The sequence below is a fragment of the Accipiter gentilis genome, chromosome 15 (assembly GCF_929443795.1).
Source record: "Accipiter gentilis chromosome 15, bAccGen1.1, whole genome shotgun sequence".
Classification (NCBI taxonomy): Eukaryota; Metazoa; Chordata; class Aves; order Accipitriformes; family Accipitridae; genus Astur; species Astur gentilis.
Window position 1 is genome coordinate 917,426 of NC_064894.1, and position 21,150 is coordinate 938,575.

At 38.6% G+C, this 21,150-nt stretch overlaps 1 protein-coding gene across 2 annotated transcripts in view; it reads right to left on the bottom strand.

Moving 5' to 3' along the window:
• KHDRBS2 (KH RNA binding domain containing, signal transduction associated 2) overlaps positions 1-21,150 on the bottom strand; it is a 353,375-nt gene that overhangs the window by 261,074 nt on the left and 71,151 nt on the right. For both annotated transcript variants that reach the window (XM_049818294.1, XM_049818293.1), the window contains exon 2: positions 17,848-17,975. In XM_049818294.1, coding sequence (XP_049674251.1) covers positions 17,848-17,975 — 128 coding nt within the window. The remainder of the gene's footprint in view (positions 1-17,847; positions 17,976-21,150) is intronic.

The window sequence follows — 21,150 nt, forward strand, 5'->3', positions numbered from 1 at the left end:
AATACTTCCACTGTCTTCACTAAAACTAAACAGCATATAAAAATCTAAAATATATGCAAGACTTTGCAATGCCACCATCAAATTCCTAATGCGCCATTAATCTCAAGCTGTTATACCAATACATAAGAACTATTTATTTTTAATGTCACTTCAGACTACTATATTTCCAGAGAAATCTCATTTTTACCACCCCACACCCTGCAAAACCCAATAAACTTTGTTATGATAAAGGTCTCCTTAGTGACTTGATTTGTTTCTTCACTGTATGACATAAATGCAGTCTTCATTTACAAATAGATGCCTGCAGCGTTAGCATTTCTATTCCTTAAGCATCATATATTTTAAATATAACTGTGCTAAATGAGAAAAGTTCCTGTAGGCTACTTATCCAAATATCAGTAAAAATACATATTGTTCCCAGATGTAATCACTCCCTCTAAAAATTGAAGAGCAGTGACGCATGCAGGGCATCTGATTATGGTCAGCTGGCACCAGAATCTCTGATTCAGAGGAAAAACTTCCTCCGAAGGCACATAGTACCGCAAAACTGCCCAGCCTTGTTCTCCTGTAAGAAACAGAGTCTGTTCTCGGGATGCTACACCCAAGCCATATGTATCATGATTGTACTGGGTACTGGATGAGGTGTATCTATCATAGCTGCAAAAACACAATTACACAATTCAAGATCATAATGTAAAGAATTGGTCAGGGTGGGGGGCAGACAGGGAAGATAAAAACAACATTTTGCATTTTTATATCTACTTAATCACACTGATAAGGAATACTAGAGAAGAACACTACACAGTAAGATGAAGCAGCAGCAGTTGGGTCTCAAAATAACTTCCAGAATTCTACTATATTTGTTTTTTCAGTTTATACATCGATGTCTGTACACCATCTTCACAACATCACATTGACAGCAGTTAAGCTAGCACACTGCAAAAAAACCCAAAAACCTCAACTGTCTGAAACTGCAGCTTGACCCTTAGCAACATTAAAGTCACTACTACCAGAGCACTCAAGAATATTTTCACATTACAGCTGAAGTTAGCAGTCACTACCAGAAAAGTCTGAGACCACGTACGAGTGCTGCTGGTACACCACCCCAGCAACTTAAATTCAAGATGATCTCTACAACTCTCTTTAGTCTGTCCCAGGCCTTGGTTGTAGCAGTTGTAATATGGCTCATATGCCTTTCCTAAGTGCATGAACGAGCTTGTTCTACACCCCATCAATGCACCCCCATCATCCTAGATCAGGAAATTAGCCTGTAACCAAAACCGATTTTTATTTTCTCAGTCACAAGGAAAAACCATATATATGCCTTTTTTGGGATAAGACAGGGGAGTTGATAGTGATCCAGCTTTCTAGATATAAGGATACTTGGTTTTGCCATAAAAATTTAGGAGCATATTTCCTTTAGAAAAAACAATCTATCTTGTCATAAGGTCTAATGTTATGTACAGTCTAGTGTGAATTTTTTTTGTTGTTGTTGTTTTGGTTTTTTGTACAGGATAGTAGTAGGCACCTAGACATGGATAAGCTAGGTTTCTTCTGATTATCTGTTTGGTAGTTTCGGCAGCCTTTGCATACTCTCTCTATGCCAGGCAAATCTTTCCCAGGCTGACAGTGGTAAAATTAGCCATATCTTGTCAGTTGATGTGTTATGTGAATTGTTCATCTTAAAAGGTTGTTGTACATGTGTGTGCACATGTGCATGCTTTATGCAATGAACATTTGGCTTTCAGTATCTTTCATCCCATAGCAACTTTCTTTAACATTATATAGAAATTTGGAAAGAAAAGTGGACCTATGAGGTGTTGCCTTCAGAAGATGTGCAAACACTGGGGAATAAAACCTCTACTTCTAAGGTGTAAGAAGATACATGGGTCAAGAGAGCTAGCATCTTCAAAAGAACACCTTTAGAAAAACAACTGAAGAGGCTTTTCCAATAGCTTTCAATGGTTTTGATCAGGTTCTGCATTTATGTGGTACTTCCAAGAGTACAGTAACTACCTTTTCTTAGGTGGTTTCATTTCACTAACTTTAGAGTTGAAGTTGTCAGCTTTTAGGAAACCTATTTACATGTGAACATTTAGGATTAATCACCCTGGAAGAGCCTATTTTTCTCTTTCTCTAAGTAAGCTTCTAGTTTTTAAAGGATGAGGTAGCATTTTAACCCCAATTGCCTACAACCAACGTAAGTGCTCTCGGTAAAAAAAAGTGCTCTTTTATGGAGTGCCTCCCTCTAAAATTGTAAATCATACCGTCTGCAGCCATGTGGCTTGTGGGGGAATGCAGGGGACATAGTTGAGATGGAATCCTTTCTAGGAGGATCCCTCCTCTCCTTTTCCTTCCCTCTCTGACTGGAGTGAAGAGACTTGTCCCACTGTTTTCCAGCATCACCTTTAGCCAAACTTGACAAGCATGAAGGGGCAATGCATTCACAGAATCTTTTACAGTTTCCAAACTACTTTAATGATTGATCACTTTGTTCAGTGATAAACTCAAAGTCAAACTGTTATCTCAAAAGTGACTTCTGATTCTCCTTCCCCAGAACAAAACTATCTTCCTCTGTGGTACCAGTTAATTCATCCCTTATGATCCCATTTGCAGTAGAAAGCTCACATGCATAAATGCCTCATGTTATTAGCATTCATTTTCTTGTCTGACTAAATAGGTATTTTGAGATTACAGTACTCCTAATACATCAGAAATGCAAATAAAAAATCATATATTATTTAAAAATAGTCTTGTTTCTTCATTGCGCTGAATAACTGCTATGAACAGCCATTTGTTTGGCAGTTTTCTCTTGCCAGCTGTTATATGAAAGTAACAAAGTCTCTGCAACTGCTACATAATAAGGCTCTTCTTATACTGGTATCACTTTTATTAGTTGCTGTCTCTATTCTGAACACTACTTTTTGACAGTGGGAGGAAAAAAAAAGGATTTTTTTTTTTCTTTTCTTGATATGTTTGGATCATATGCTAGGCCTCTGTATAGACTAAAACCCTAGTAACATTACCCTGGACAGAATTAAGGGTATTTCTACGTATGCAACACCTGTGGGCACTTCGGGCCATACCTAAATTGTCTTTAAATACACTAATTACTTACTGCTAACAATGAAGACACAAAAGCACTGAAGCTGACCTGAGCTCCTCAGCCTGCTCAGCACTCTGGGTCTGCAGCTGGGTAACTCTTCCCAAACTCTGAGCTACTGCCACTAGATTACTAGGGTGGGGAAAGGAGGAAAACCTACCCAAAAAACCCAACAAGTTAATTTAAAGATAGTTGCCATGTTCTGATGGGCTGCAGTCAAATACCATTTGAATGTCTTCTATCTGTACAACCTCTCTGGGCAACCTGCTCCACAGCTTCACTGTCCTCCTGCTGATGAAGCTTCTCCTTTTATCCAGCCTGAACATTTCTTGTTTCAAGCGATGCCTGCTGTCTCTTACAGCCCCACCATGCACCACCGTGAAGGGTCTCCTCAAGACCCTGCCCGCAGACGCAGACACTAGGGAGGCTGCTCCAGGGTCCCCTGGAGCCAGCTTTTCTTCTGACTTGCTCAGCCCAGCTCCCTCACCCTCTCCACACAGGGCAAGCGCTCCAGCCCCTGACAAGCTCGGCAGCCCTCCACCGAACTTACTCCCGTTTGTCTGTGTCTTTCTTGTATTTGGAGAATTAAAACTGGACACGGGCACATAGGTTATCGTTTTGTATTAGCAACAGATGGACATGCTGATTGCCCCATCGTCGTTCCTTTCCCAGCCTCCATATCCCTACCCTGAATGCGAAGATCATCTTGGCACTCTCACTCCAGAGCAGATGGAGTCAACTTGCTTACTAAGCAACAAATTCAGCAGTGTAGAGTGCTGACCTGCACCTAGTTCTGTCCCTGCAGATGCAACTGAATCCATGTACTTGGTCTGTGAGCTTGAGCCTAAGCCTACCAAAACACATCCTTGCAGAGACGTGGCGTGTTCTGGAAAAAACCCAGAATTTTCTCTCTCCATTGTGGGGATGATCATGAGAGGATTTGTACAGATCGTCTCTTCCCTATATCTCATCATTCAGGTATATCCACAGGAGATGATGTTTTCTGCTCCTGCTATACTATAGACTCTTCTGAAAAGAAATCCTTAAAAAAAGGGGGGGACAGAAGACAGAGAAATTATCTGAAAAGTAGAAAGCTCTGTTTTCCACTGTTTTCCCACCATCATCTCTTCCCTCTAATGATACTACAAACAACATGATGTTAAGTGCTCTGAAAGTCATCTTGCTTTTTTATGCTGGTATGACTTTTGCAATCTCAAAAATGTGACAAATGTAATTATGCTTGAAAGAAATAAACCATCTCTTCTTGCAGAGGGTGAAAGAATAGTAAAACGTGATCTGTACCAGCGCTGAGCTAATCACTGTGACACCACTCATGCCTCTACAATTCTGTTTAGTGTCAGTGCTTACATTATGAACCCCTCATTTCAGGGGATTCTAACTCTGTTCCAGATTAGTTAGCTACTCTTATAGGAGTGCACAACGTGGTTGTTAATGGCTTCATTAGTGACATTTTCCTAAAACGGCTTAAATTTCTTTGAAATTTTGTAACTCCCTTGTCTGTTACATGGTGTAAATCACCAGCAACTTGTGACTAAAGAAAGACAATGCAATAAGACAAAACCGATCCAAAATGTGATTTATATGCTTGAAAAAACGATTTTGCCAGTATATCAGAAAAAGAAAACAAGACAAAAAGACAAAAAAATTCCTTGCCGGTAAAAGCAGTAATGACTTGTTCTCTTGCAGAAGAAGTTTTTTTCTGGCTCTCTGCTACCCACCAGTTTGTTTCTCAATAAATGACAGAGAAATAGGTCATTCAAAACTAAACCTAAATTTCTTTAATTTCTAAGAAACAGGTTCATTATTATTATCATTATTGAATGACTCTCTATACCCCGTTATCATTTTTCTTTTACTATTTCATTACACATTGCTCCAGTGAATTTTTCCTTGTTTAAAAATAACCAGCTGAAGAAGATTTAATTCTCTCTTGCCGATTTGACATAAAGTAAACAGTTTCTCTCATCAGACAGTAGATGGTCTATCAGCTTGGAAACCAGTGATTAGGGAGCAAATGGTGTGCGATCATGCTATGCATGCCATGGTGTATGTTTCCTGCAGTAGAATAATTCATATGTGATAGCATTTGCCTTAGTGCTACTTAGTCCTTACCTAGATAACAGGATTATTATCTCAGAAGGTAGATGGAAATATATCTTTGCTATATTTGTCACCCATTCTAAATCTATCCTGTTGGAACAAAACTATGATTTCGTGTCTAGGGAAAGTGATGGAAGAACTGCCTCCCCCTCACCTGTTTTTTTTAAGAAGGTATGAGTGACAGCACGGCACATCGCTACATTTCTTGAAATAAAAGAGGGAAGGCACAGTTTCCTCCCGGTTCGTAGTATTCTCCTTCTGACTCCCAGTCCCAAACCATGGAAACACAATAGTTTCTGCATAAAACTGTGGTTCTGCTATTAATTGAGTATCTAAGTTCATCAACTGAATAGGCTTGCAATTGATTCCTCGAGGTCCTGAGAATATTTATATACTGATGCTACTACTGGGCTATAAAGGCTGAAAATGGGAGATGTATTTTTAGTAAGTTTTAATAAAAGACAATAAAATATATATTCTAATAAACCCCTGAAAGATATATTTACAAAAGAGAGTTCTTCAAAACTAGCCCACATCCTTTGCGTGTTCATCATATGAAAGCAGCACCTGTTTATTTTGTTTGCTCAATGTGAGTAAAAACAAAACAGAAAAGAAGTAGGCTGAGGTCAAACACACTCCAGGCTAAATAGCTGTGACACGGCAAGTAAGAGAGCGTTTTGAATCTAAATGCCTTTCACCACCATAGCCCTCTATATAGCGACACATGTGGGAAGCTTGAGAAACAAGGAAGAACCCACCAAAATCCATGGCGAGTTGCCATGGAGTTACAAAACCATTCAAATGACAATCCTGAAGAGGGAGGAAACCCCATCACTAAACTGACCGGTCCAGACAGACTCACGTTCACACTGCTTGGGGCTCACCGGCTCTGGAGAAGGCTTCTTGTACGCCCCTGACGCCGTATTTGGCCTAGGCTTTCTCTGTGCCCGGCGCGAGCAGGCGATGACCCACGGGTTTTCAGGCCACATGCTTTCCAAGCCTTTCATAGGGAACCAAGGCAAGGCGATCGTGCATCTTGTGCAGTCTTCTTCCCTAGTAACTACTGTCCTCATAGGCCGACTTCAACTCTGTTTGAAAGAGGAGGCTACTTCAAAGACAAGTAAGATCTCCAAAGTTTGGAGAGAGGATGGAGCTGGACGGGACACATTCAAACTAAGGCAAAGGCTGTGCCATAAATTCATGTTCTAAGAGGTCTGAAGATCCACAGAAGAGAAAACATTCGTCACCATACTGCCATCGGTAAAAAGTCAAATCAGAGCTCACAGCTAACCACATGACACAGATGTACAGAAACAGCTTCCCTAGCTGCACCGTTCAAGGAACTGCTGTGTATTTAGGTACGGCTGAAACCCAAACTGTTCTATGATGAGCCGTATTACCTCCTGCCTAATCATTAGGTCTACTGCAAAGGGATCAATGCAGAGCATTAGCTTTTGTGTTAGTATGTTATTTTATAAGCGAGCCCAAGTAGACCGATTGTCTATGCATATGATATTCATACTGCACTAGACTTCCTTATTAAAAACATTACTATTATTATTAACAATATTTATATGAAAGAGTACCACAACTAAAAGAAAGTAAATCTCACATCCTATATGACAGTAGCATTTCAAATTGGAAAAGCTGTATTAGATCTGGTTGGCTGGAGTTAATTTTCTTCATAGCAGACGGTACGGTGCTGTGTTTTGGATTCGTGACAAAAACAGTGTTGATAACAGACTGATGTTCTAGCTGTTGCTAGCACAGCATCAAGGCCGTCTCTGCTTCTCCCCCCACCCCACCAGCGAGGAGGCTGAGGGGGCACAAGGGGTCGGGGGGGGACACAGCCGGGACAGCTGACCCCGACTGACCCCAGGGACATCCCACACCGGAGGACGTCATGCTCGGCAAGAAAATCTGGGGGAAGAAGAAGGAAGAGGGCAGGTGTTCAGCATGATGGCGTTTGTCTTCCCCAGTGACCATAAGGCATGACGGAGCCCTGCTGTCCTGGAGATGGCTGAATACCTGCCTGATGATGGGAAGCAGTGGATTAATTCCTTGGTTTGCTTTATGTAAATGAATTCCGATTTGCTTGCACATGCAGCTTTTGCTTTACCTATTAAACTGTCTTTATCTCAACCCACGAGTTTTCTTGCTTCTACCCTTCTGATTCACTCCCCCATCCTGCTGTGGGGGAGTGAGCAAGTGGTTTAGCTGCCTACCCACAACAAAAGCCTTTCCAGCTGTTTTTTTACTTTGCAGTAAGTATTTAGGTTTACACTTACAGGAAAAGCATCTTTCCCCTTCATCAAGATGCAGCATAGATATATATCTATCTTACGCATTCTGTCCTTATCTAAGTTACCATATTATACAAACTCTCTTCCACAAGATACACTTCTCATTGCCTATGAAATAATAGACCTCTGTGTATTTTTTAAACTTGTTACTTTTAAGGATATTTAAAAAAATCATGTAAAAGAACCAATTTACCATAAAGTATTTTCTTCTACTGCCTTGCAACTTTACAATATTGATGTTATAAATGCTAACATAACTGGTAACTCATCCTCTTAAAAGCTAGAAGGAAAAAAGGAAATAACAAGTCATCCAAAACTGATCACAAAGAAGGTGAGCTGTTTTGATCAGTACACATCGTTGCCTTAGTTCTGCTCAACAGTACTTTGATAAATCTCACCCTAACTAATGGTTTGCTTTGTATTTCTCATGAAGGACAGGTCCAATTTGAAAGTTTTACTAGATCTCATACACTGTGTATTTAGAGACAAAATTTAATTTTTACTGTTCACTACCCGTTTTAGTCCTTAAGCAGTAACACAGGTAAGTGGAAGTGAGCTAGATTCTATTTCTTATCATAAATGGCCAACAGACTTGCTTGCTGAACTCCCCTCAGTTTCCAAAAGCTGAGTCCTCTGAAAATGTCAAACTTGCACTGATGATACTGATCCTCAATTAATCCAAACAGCAGAGTAAGAAACAGTGCTGCTGTAATTGCAAACAAAACCCTAAATCTCCTTCGGTGTAGATGGAGCACATCTCCACAATCAATCACACACAATCTGTGTACCATTAACATGAAGTCATGCTCCCAGTTAGAATGGTCTGTTACTGCAGGCTGAATTCCTGCCTGCTCTCAAACTTATTTTATGGATGTTATGAATTCTACTTTTCTCCCCCTTCCCCCCTTCCCCCCCCCCCGCCCCCCAAATAGGAGTAATAAAAGAAGAATAGAGAGGAATGCAAGAGTTTTTGTGGCTTAGAAAACAAGAGACACGACCAACATTCCCACTGTCAAGTGGCTAGGACTTGTCTGTATTCCACACTGCTGCTACCAGCTACTATCTCTCTCTGGCTGATCTTTTGGTCTCATTTCCTAGTTATGTTGTGTTTTCCAGCCTGTCAACTCCTTGGAGCAAGACCAGTTTACTTATTGAGCATGTTGAGTACAAAGGGTATCTCCAACTTAGTCTTGGCCTCTGAGTGCTCTGCGATATGAAATGGTAAATTATAACTACTCTAAAAGCCTACCTTGAAATATGGAAGGCAATACTGCGTTCCACCATAATAGCACAGAGTAGGTCCTTGTAAATCACAAAGTAGCAATTTAGTGCCCCTGTTTGTAATTTTAAGGATGAGTTCAAGGAAGAAAACAGTAAAAGCTAGAAGCTGAACTATCTATCTGCATGTATAAATAAAGGAAAGATAATCTGTGAAAAATCTTTCAAAAATCACATAATCAGAGCGGGGAAAAAAGTCCTTTAATGTTGGGAATATTTTTTGTGCCACTTGTTTTTGATTATGTTGCTGTTGTTTTAATTACATTGCTAAAGATTTATACAGCCATGTATGGTTAAATGAAACAGGCAACTCTCTACAATGTTCTCTGGAATACATGTTATTCTCTGCAGCCAGGAACAATTTTATGAAGCGATTTTTAAAGACATCTGTACAAAGCAAAATTTCTCAGCATGACAAAGAGGACAGCTAATGTTGTGGGAGCTGATTTCAACAGCAGTGTTATGAAAACAAATAAATCATTAACAAAAATGGGGACCTATTAAAATCAAGTTACTTTCTGTATCCACTCAGGAGGTCTGCAAGATTGGCATAGGGCCTGGAAACACTGGAGTCAGGGTTCATCTCCTGATGGAAAAGGTAAGTACAGAGATGGATGAAAGGTCGGGTCCTAGGTAAGTCAGAAAAGAAAAGTATGTGTGTGATGCCTTGTTCATGTATTTTACTGCAAGTACAGCTAAAGTATTTGTCTTAATTTTCCAAATACTTGTTGTCATGAAATGCAGAACTGAAGATTCAGATGCATTTCGGTTTCTAAGTACAACTGGAAATACTGAAAAACTGTACTGAGTAGAAGAATTACATCACTCCTAAGAAAATTTCAGAGAGGTGGAATGAGGTTTTGAGGTTTGAGAGGTTTTGTCTTTTCTCTTCAGCTGGAATACAGGAAGACATCGAGGGAAAAAAAAAAAGATTACTGCTTTTACACTTTTTCTCTATTCAAGTGTTCACACACTTGATTTCAGTTTTCAGAATTAGTTGGACACTTCATACAGAAGTTACTTAAAGCAACTACCTTGGTTACAAACAGCTATTTATTTGCAGCAAAGAAGATGACAATACTGAAAAACTGTAATTTGAATTTTGAAATATTTCTGCTAGTGTCTTTGAAATAAAATTGATGATCAGGATGGAAAATATAGATTAATAGGAAACTTGGTATGAAGCAGGAATGAAACAGTATACAACTCAAAGATACTTTTTCTAATATCTGAGCAGCTTGATTAGGGCCTGCTCTTTCATCACTGAATCACTTTTATTCAAGTACCTTCTCAAGACATTTTTCTGAACCTTAAGTACTAAACACCTTATGTAAATTTTCTGTAATAATTTTCTGTACATCAGTGACTCCAGAAACCAGAGATTTAATGAAAGCATGAAATACTATTAAATTCCAGATTAAACACAGAACATAAACAAGCTTTTGCCCCTATTATTCCTGGTGTTGTGTGGACCAGAGATTATGGGCAACAATTACACTTGAATATGAAAATTAAAATGGCCTTAATTATAAAGGAAGTTTGAATCCCCCCCTAAATTATAAACTAGAAAGCGATACTTTGTTACAGAGTTGTACGTTCAGTTACTTCTTCAAGACCTGGTAGAGGTGGAAATCTTTCAAGATATATGAGAAAGCATTCATTATTTAAACAAGTATTCATGGCACAAATTTCAGTGCAGTATACTTTATCAAAATTAATAATTTTCTGCCTTCCATTGTTCAGGCTTCTCTTTAAAGAATTCAGCTGAAAAACGGAACAAGCGTAATCTTTAGATTTGGTGTGGCATCAGTCTAAATTCTAGTATCCTTTCAAGTTATAAAGGCTTTTCTAGTCTTACATGGGAGAAAAAAAATGCTGGTAGGGCAGGTAAAAATCCCTACTCTGTAGTTAGACACTTAGCTCTGTTTCTATTAAAAATATTGGAGGTTTTTTCCGCTCTCCTGAAACATCTCCAGGACTGAGTGACATATCAAATTTTCCTTTTGCCTTATGCATCAACAAGGTCCTCATTTAATTACAGCAATATAAATCACAGTTTGAAGTCCTGGCCACTCACTGAACCGACAGCTGAGGTCCCATTTTCCTTAGAAATTTTCTATTTTCTTTTCCATCCATCTAATGGACATATCACTACATCTTTTTCTTCCTATCTTACTTAAAAGGGAACTAAACACACAAATCACATGGAAATGATTAATATGACAACAATTGCTTTGAAAGCAGAATAGCAACTGTCAGGTTTGAGAGAAACAAAGCATAAGAGAAGGAGAATGCCACATAAAAAGAAAAATCACCATATTCATTGTCTGAGCCCCACATTAAAGACAGAACAAGAACAGAAAAGCTCACCCTTCACTATGGATTCTTTAGCACTGGTGAGTTTGTATGAGTTATTTGCTTGAAGTCATGGGTTTATGAAGTATAAAACGATATAAACAAATATTGTTCAGAGCTGTGACAACTTTTTTGAGTTTTATTTAAATCTTTGCAATAGTGAAAGATGCACTGCAATATTAAAGGTTTTTTTTTATATATATATACTGTTTATTTTTCTGACTTGTCAGCTATTTTATATATCTGCACTTATAGAAAACAAAAGTAATGAACAAAATGAGCCATCCTTTAAAGTCTGAAATCCAGCTAAGCTGAAGCCAAGCACAGAGGGGGCAAAATTTCACGAAAGTCAACATCATTTTAATTTAGACTGGACAAGCTTGCAAACAAAAATTTTCTATATAATGTGCTACATAAAGCTAAGGTTTTAAACAAGGTCACAAATTCTTAAACTGTACAAAGGAACACATTTGCAAAGCCAGGTTTACATGCTGCTTAAACAAGTTATCACAAAAAAAGGAGATGACTATACAAAACAACGAAAGCCAAACTATTGGTTAGTAAATGGCAAAAATCTCTTCAAGGAACTGCAGAAATTGCTCACAGAGGCTTAAGTGTATAAAGCTGCTTAAGTCATATGCTATTTTTAAGAACAGCACATTTGGATGAATTTTTTGGACATCAGAGCAATAAAAGATCAGACCAAATAGATTCTTAATACACACAGAGAAACATACACATTTGAAAATACTAAGGGACAACTGAACTGCCTCCACGCTACATCTTTTTTTCCTTTGCTCACACACTTGTATCGGGAACTATGTCTACAATAAAGTTTGTTTTCATACCTAAAAAACAGTTCACAAATTCACGCCAAGAGAAATGCAATGCACCCTGATTTCTCAAAAGTCTTTGTAGAAGGAACCAAAAGTTAAAGAAAGAAGGTCAAATTCCTTGGAAAATAGCATTTTGTTTGGCAGATGTCAATCTGTAGATAAGTGCTTGCCACAGAATCAGCCTATCCACCAGTTCAGACCGGCCCCCGCACCCACTCCTGACTGTTCTCTTAAGGCAGTAATGAATTCTTCTTTTTGCCTTGTCTTCAAGTTCAATCATTTCATTTCTCTTACTCTTCCTGTCTCTTACCTCTTTTATGTCCCTTTTCCTAATCATTTCCCCATATAATGAAACATCACTGCACATACAGTATTTCCTTTTTGTGCATCCAACCTTCTGTCGCATCCTCCAGTCTATTTGCTCTTCCCTCTGTCTCAGGCACAACTATCCTTTTTCATTCTCTCCTCATTAATGAGGGTATTTTTTCTATTCATACTGTGACTGAAGTTTCTCTACACTCATTTCTATCCAAAATCTTTACCCTGTTTTCTTTCAATTCTCTTACCATATCTTCACCAGTATGTGACATCTGCCCCTTACTATCAATTTTATTTTTTCTTTTGAGTTTGTGCCTGTAATTAAAATTCAAAATATACTAAACAGAAACATCAGAAACATTTTGGTTCTCTGTATGAAATACTACTGAATAAAGTATACCAAGAAAGTAAGTTCTTCTTTCCATTTTGGGGGAGAATAATATTCACAGATCTGCCACAGCTAGGAGTCTTCTGAATTATTTCAGGTTTGTTTTTTTTTACTTCTATATTTTTGACACAGAATTGACACCCAGAAAATACAGTGATTAACTAGAATAACTGTTAATGGGGAAAATTTCAGTAACAAATCTCAGCTCAGTTATGTATATCTTCTTGGCCTGAGAAATTTCCGCTATACTAATAAAGACAGCCTCTTAATTATATTTCTAATCTGATCTACATAACAACATATATAAGGGAAGGATACTTTTTATGTACATGTGAAAAAGGAATGTTTTCGGTTACTGAGGACCAATGAACTCTACCTATTTAATGAATCACATACTTGATAGAGTTGAGAAATGACTAATCAAGTGCTGATAACTGACTTACTGCTGGTACCTGGACAGGACTTTTATTAGTACAATCTCTGTGTTCATGCTCATTGGAATTATTTGTAATTCCATATAGGAATATTTAAAACAAATAATCCCACTGACTTCTACTAGATTTATTAGAAAAACCAGTTCGTCTCCTGCAAATGGTTATTTCATCCAACATTTGTTTCAAATGCCCTTTAAGAAAGATTTTGGTGGAGAGATTCACTCTGAGGTATGATGTATACAAAAGAAATATAGTACTGTTATTCAAATCACCTGTGAATTCTGTTTTAATATATCACAGAGATTAAACTACAAGACTTTAGCTGAACAAATAAATTTCATCTCAAGACCAGTGTCTCGAACCTGACATGTTATATACAACATCACCAGTTTAAAAAGCAACTAAGAATGAGAAAGGTGAATTTAGCTGAGTTGTTCATCATTCAAGGAACTGTCATGAGACGGGCAAAACAAAGAACATCAAGAATCTGGAATTTAACTTAATTTACAGTATTTATCAACATTATCTTAAGTCTATTCCCCAGAAACACCTACTCTAAAGCAGGGTGCCAGCCTTTCAAAGGGTAAGAGGCTGGATTATAGCCTTCCCCCCCTACCTGCAACATGGCAGTTAAACATCCAGGAGGATGCCAGCAGGAGCTCGGAAGCTCAGCTGAAGCCAGACCATATTTCTGAACAAGACCATTATTGCCCATCAGCTCAGCCTTTGCTCAGGGAAGAGGCGAGGCTTTATTACACTGCATCCTCTGAAGACACAGTGCCTCCCAGTTAGCAAATCTACATCATGGAAGTAATTCAGAAGAATCAACCTGCTTGTCATCTTTGTCACTCCTACCAGATCCTGGTAGTTTGCAGGACATGCTTCCAGCATCTTATATTTTGACAGTTTTCATTATCTAACAAGCCAGTAAAAGGAAAACTGAAATATAATTCTGTTCTTAAACTGAGATTTTGTTTTAAAACTTTCTAAATTTATGACTGACTCTAGCATCAGAGAAAGTTGTAATTAATTTCATTTTGTATTATACTTACATAATTATATTTATATAAATACCCTATCCTCTTTTATTCATAAAAAAATCTATCTTTATTCAATAATCATATCATTAGAAAACTATTAAACACTGACTTTTGTACAGAAGACATTGTATTGATTTATGACCCTCATTGAAAAAAGGAGACTTCAATTATTTCCAGGTGTCATCACCTCCAACTTTGCTGTACCCGCCCCATTTTCAGTAACTAACTTGAAAACTTTCTTCCTTAATTAACTGCTGTTTGTTTTTTTTACAGAATGTGCAATTTCAATGTAATTGAAATATGATAAAACTCAAAATTCTTTATCATTAATGTGAACTGTCATACAATTAAATAACTTAACTCAGCATTTTGGCTCTAAATTTGTCCATGTGATTTCAAGTCCACTAGATTTAGACTAATTTACCTGTTGAAAGATCAGAAGAATATACCCAACCCCAGATTTAACCAAATACAAATTTAATTTCTAGAAAGAACAACTGGAATGAAATCATTAAATCTATATATTTGAACTGACTTGGGTTCCTTCATTTGGAATATACAATAGTGGTTTTGGGAGTTGATAAGGTAGTAACTCACAGCAAAGTAACTATTTTGTCATTCATATGAAGAGAAAATACTGAAAATTCAAGGTTTTCCAGAAAAATTTTCATGACAATTGGGTGTTTTGACCCTAAGCTCATACAGTAACTGACTCTCTGAGAGCTAGGTATTGGCAGGCAAATGACAGAGTTTCCCATCAAGCCTCTAAATTGTGGCTTTTAGTTTTTCAGCAACAAGGTAATTTCAGACTTCTGTTTCCTTCTTTCTTTTTTTTTTTTTTAAATAGCCCATTCTTTTCCCATATTTGATGTATTTTAAATACAACATTCAACTGATAAATGGCAAAATCTTTACAAACAAGCCCTGGATATTTTCATGAAAGTTTTAAACTGAACAGCTACAAAACCTGAGAAATTGAAAAGTCTGTAACAAATTGTCTTCTCAGTATTTTTGTTTGTCTGCCTTAGCTGGAATTCACATACCATGAAAGTAAAAACAATAGCACTATGGGACAGGAAAAAGGATCAACAAACACAAGACATTGCACCACTGTTTCAGAAGAAATTTTGAAGGCATTAAAAAGATCTTCTGCATAGAGGAGTGTAAGTAAATGAGATGCTGTTTTTATTTTGGCTGCTGAGATTTAAAATAATTAATCTCAGAAAAGGGCATAGCTGAACTTTCAAGTAATACCCTTATCTCTTTTTCAGATCTCTATTTTACAGAAGAGGCCTGTATCTTTAACAGAGCTGGTAACATAAGACAGCTGTTGCTAATCACAGTCTTTGATTTTATTTTCCTGTTGTCTGCACCAGCAATTTCAGAAATTACGTAGGCACTTGAGTAGAGACAATTTTATTATAATACTTATTCTGCAACTTCAAGAGCTGTTTAGCCACTAGAAGCCTTTTGTGTTCAGTTAACTTTTGCTCAAACCTTAAAATACTGCTTCTGACTTTATAGCTACCACTGAAGGGATCTACCCTCGCTGCAGCTTAACATTCAGACCATAATAAAACTTTAGGCCAATAGTTCCTTTAGAGCAATTTGTATTTCTACATGCAGTTAAAGTAAGACCAAATGTCTTTAAAAGATTGATCTCGTTCCTAAATAGAGAGTCTGTAAACCACATGGGTTTTGTTTTTTTTTTTTTAAACTGGTCAGATTTTTTTTCCAAAATTTTATGCTCTTGGACACTTTCTTCACGTTTACAGAACCCTGCTCACCCAACACTGCCCAAAAAAGCTTATCAGCAAACAACCAATGAATAATTTAAAATAATGTTCTTTCAAATATAAATGCCTCTCAGGTGAAATCATACAGCAATTCTCTTAACCGTTTATAAGTACAGGTCTGATCAACTGCTCTTAATACCATATTCTGCTAAATATATAAAACTAATGTCTTTTTTTTACCTAATTTCTACTTTTTTTTGGTTATTTATAAAGCAATCTGAAGCAACCACTATGTACTGATTTTAACTATCCTAATGCATACAATTTATCAAGAAAAGATAAGATGCTAGACCACAGCAATCGGCACTTTGATACAAATGGCAAAAGCAATCCTTGAAAGATGGTTACTAGACGGTAGCAGGAAACCTGCAGTTCTGGGAATAACTCCATGATGAGCACAGAATATTGCTAGCAAATCAACTACAGAAACTTTCCAAGAATGTGCTTTGCATTACTGAAGAAGTATCTCATTTCCAGTGCACTGATTTTTTTTGTTTCACTACTCAAAACCTGTAGAAATGCTTTCTATCTTTTACTACTCATTAATATAACAAGCTCATTAAAGTAAATGAAGGTTAATTTAATCATATTCAGGCACTACATTGGATAGATCATTGCATTTGTCTTTTAAATAGTTTGTCTTTCATTCTACTATCTTCATCAAATAGTATTCTGAATAATGATCACATTGTCATTATGAAGTTACAGCACTATTACATTCTTATTAAGAACTTCAGGTCACCTATAGCATTTACACAAAATACCACAAATCTAGTCAAAGCACCTCAGGCTATGCAGCAAGAAAGTAATTCCGTATAGCACTGTGTGTATTTCTAATGTCTTTACCATTTGGATGATTACATTACCTCAGTTTTATATCCACTAGTCAGGAGGTAAATGTCAGCTGGAATCATTGAATCTCAATTTTTTACACCTTTCATTTTGTTTGATAGGCTTTTTACCCATTGTAATTTATTGCTCTTACTGATGAAACTATAAAGCAAAAACCTGAGAGTGTAATCAAGGCTAATGGTGAACCAAATACCATGTGATAATAAATCAGCAAGAAAAAAATACTCTAGAGATAAATGGCAATGTTTACCATTTCGGTTTAAATACTATTAGAACAACTGTTTATGCAAAATACAACACTGTACACACACACAAACACAAAAAAAATCAACATTCTCTTCTTTCATGTAAAATAAAAACTAAAACTTCAGACAAGCAGCTGAGTTTGGGCCTCTCTTGCAAGAAAAAAATGCTTTTTTAATCATAGTTTGTAGCAGTGAGGAGAACAAAACATAATATGAAGACAGTATGTAGCGGAAAGACATTTGAATTTTATAAACAGGGACATACATTGTCAAATTCATAGCTTGTGGTAATCCTGCTACTTTATCTTTTAAAACTTACTACAGCAGAGAAAATCCCCCAATTCCTACATGAGGCAGCTGCAGCACACTTAAGTTGACTTTTCAGAGTTAGTGAAACATTTTTTCTTTATTCTGCTAGAATATTTTTTTGTCAATTGGTCTTTTATTTTCCAAAAAGATGGTACATGTGAAAAAAGCAACTATAAGAAAACACCTCAACAGTTTGCCTAAGGCCCAGCTACAAAACCTACTTGAAGTAAAAAAAAAAAAATTCTCATTCACTTCAACAGCTTTTCTGAAAGGCCCTGACACAGAAGTTAGAACATGTAATAGCTAATAACAGGTAAATTCAAATAGAAGCTTCATTTCTAGTTTGGAGGGTTTTTTTATACCGTGAAGTCTGCACACCAAAAGTCAATAAAAAAAATGGTTAAGTGTATGACTTTTTCATCATTCTATTAAGAAAGATTAAACAAGTGTTAGACTATATTTACAGTACCTTTGGATATTGTTTGACAGGGATCAGAACTCTTTCTGACAGCTTTATGTTTTTGTTGCTGATAACATCAAGATATTTCTTTTCTTCATCTTCCTTCTTGCCTTCAGAACCCTGAAATTTTTCGATTTCTGAAAAATAGTAAGAAAGAGAGCAATCAGTGACAGGATATTTATCACCCTCAGAGACTTTAAAGTCACACATCATAATACAGGCTGTACACCAAACACCTGTGCTGTTTGTGCTTGTGATGGTACTGTCGTCTGAATAAAAGGGGACTGCCACCAGTGCTGAGGGGCAGAGGTGACAGCCCACAGGTTGTACTCCTCAGCTAATTCTTCCCCAGCTGAAACTGAAGCCAAATGATCTCCATGGGAGCAGGAACAGATGAGGTTTATGATTCAGTCTATCAGACTTTTAAAGAGGATCACATCATCTTGATGCTTGATGCTATTTTGTAAATGTGACCTGCCAGAACTAAACCGGACTCTAATTGCAATGGCTAACTTTCAGTAAGAGTAATAAAAAAATCAAGAGAAACTTCTTGTTGTTAGTTTCCATTTAAATGCTTCTGAATTACTTAAAGGTTGTACAAAGTAAGATACAAAATAAAGTTAACTCTTGCACAAAAAGATTCTTCATTGAAGAAATGCAGTAAGTGTTATATAAATAATAATGATGGTATGTAGAATATTTGATAGAATTTACAAAACCAACCCCAAATGTACTCTGGTTGAATAGTTTTGACTTCTTTATTCCTTAAAGCTCTATAAGCAACAGATAATAACAACTGAATTTATTACCCTGCAAAGAACATCTAATACGATGCCTGAGAGCTTCCTGAGAGTATAGGGACTATTGAAAAAGCTGCATTTGCAGCAATGTTATTACTGATAGCAAAGAAAAGGGCAATACTCCTAATGAGTTAATTATAACTAAATTATAGCTGAAAAGGGACAGCTGTGGGTCTGAGAAACATGCAGTTTCTAGGCCCAGAAAGCAAGCATGGAGCAGAGTAACTCAGTGACAGCAAATTGTAACACGTATACAAGTTTCTTTGACTTACTACTAGCATAAGGAAATATGTATGCAAGACAACAGCCCACGTCAGGATTTCTTAATAAATGTTTCTGCAGCCTATTCTAGAGCAAATAATTTATTTAAAGCCTGCACCAGCAGACACATCTCAAATGCCACTGTTAGAAGCTCTTTTAAAACCTCTCAGAGAACACAGCTAAAAGAACTCAGATGGGATCCCTAATTTAGGATTAGAAAGTTATTTTAATAATCACTGAAAGCATCAAGATGACAAGTTTCATTTTTATAAAATACTTTAATATACCTGGAAAAAAATGTGGTATGTTGCATTCAGCGGGAGCAAGCATCAATTAAGCACGAGCTTACAAAGCAATATTCTGCAGTAAAATACTCAGTTCAGGTAGGTCTAATAGACACAAAGTTCTTTTAAGATAGCTCCAATGCAGTTGTAGCAAGGTTTGTGCTATGGGGGCGCAGAGGGTAGAGACAAAGGTGAACAAAAGAGGGAACAGTGTTGCAAGTGCAGTTAAGTATTGGAATGAAATGAAGGAATTAATTTCTCAGATGTGTTGTGAACACTACTAGTAAGCTAGGTAATTCTCAAGGGCAAGTGAGGAAAGTGTATCTCTTTGTACACATATATTAAACTAGAATCATGGAATCGTTTAGGTTGGAAAAGACCTTTAAGATCATCAAGTCCCACCATTAACCTAGCACTGCCAAGTTCACTGCTAAACCCTGTCCCTAAGCACCACGTCTACATGTCTTTTAAACACCTCCAATACCTTTTAAATACCATCTTTTCTCAAGTTGCATGAGTGTGCTTTGAGTCACGGAATCACAGGTGGGAAGGGACCCTGCTAGAGATGGTGGCCCAGGACCATGTCCAGATGGGTTCTGAATACCTCTGAGCATGGAGACTCCACAACCTCCCTGGGCAACCTGTGCCAGTGCTCCGTCACCCTCACAGAAAAAAAAGGGTTTCCTGATGTTCAGAGGGAAGCTCCTGTGTTTTGGTTTGTGCCCACTGTCACTAGCCACTCCTGAAAAGAGCCTGGCTCCGTCTTCTTTGCAACCTCCCTTGATGTATTTACATACATTGAAAAAGACTCCCCCGAGTCTTCCCTTCTCCAGGCTGAACAGCCTGGAGGCAGCGCTCTCAGCCACTCCTGCAGGAGAGATGCTCCAGTCCCTTCGTCATCCTTGTGGCCCTTTGCTGGACTCTCTCCAGTACGTCCATCTCCCTCTTGGGCTGGGGAGCCCAGCACTGGACACAGCACTCCAGGTGCAGCCTCACCAGTGCGAAGCAGAGGGCAAGGATCACCTCCCTTGACCTGCAAAGTCAGCCGAGGAGTAAGAAATATCTTGAGATGGTTTATTTCTAAATTGGAATGTAGCACTGGATGTGAATGCTGGAACTTAGTGTCCAATTTATATGACAAATACGACAATGGGATTCTGCTCGACAGCGGGGCAGACAAGAGATGAACTATCTGGGAAATTTTTGTTCCCTGAGGCTGGGGCTTGTGTCTTCTGGGCATGGTCCCAGAAAGCCCCGCGATGCCACCAGAGAGTAACCGTGACCCCCATGACATCAACCCTTTTACAGCACTGGGCAGTCCTGAAGGGCCACAGCGCTGTCCTCGTCCGTCAGGGACAGATGTCTGCAGGTGGGGGGACGAAGGACCCCCGTGCGGCGGGCTCCCTTCCGAGGGCGCAGAGATGATCTGCCGGCCGGGGATGCCGTTAGGGCACGGGACACCACTCCTGACCTGCCGCACCCCTGGGCTGGGGCTGCCGCTGCCGAGAGGCCAGGAACCGCTTTCCTGCCTTCCCGATTCGCACCTGCACGTGCCGGAGAGGTCAGTCCCTGCCCTTCCCTGAGAGCAGGAGCACGCCAAGACGTCCCTGGTGTCACCCCTCCGCCCCAGGATCGTCCCTGGCGCTTGCGGCAGCGCGAGCGCAGCCCCCAGGCATGGCGGGCAACTCTTCAGCCCTCGGCTTGCATGGCGTCGCGGCTGCCTGCGGGCTGTCTCCAGGGCAGGTCACGAGCTTTATCATCTCTGTTGTTTGCGGTGCGAGATGGCGTCGGAGGAAGACCTGGTGGAAGATGGCACCTCCTCCCCTGCTGCCGGCACCAGCCAGGTGCCCCAGGCCGCGCCGCTGGATGCCTCTGAGGACCTCATGTGCCCGATCTGCCAGGACGCTGTCAACGATGAAGCCTCCGTGGCCTGGTGCCGGCACATCTTCTGTTTCTCCTGCATATTG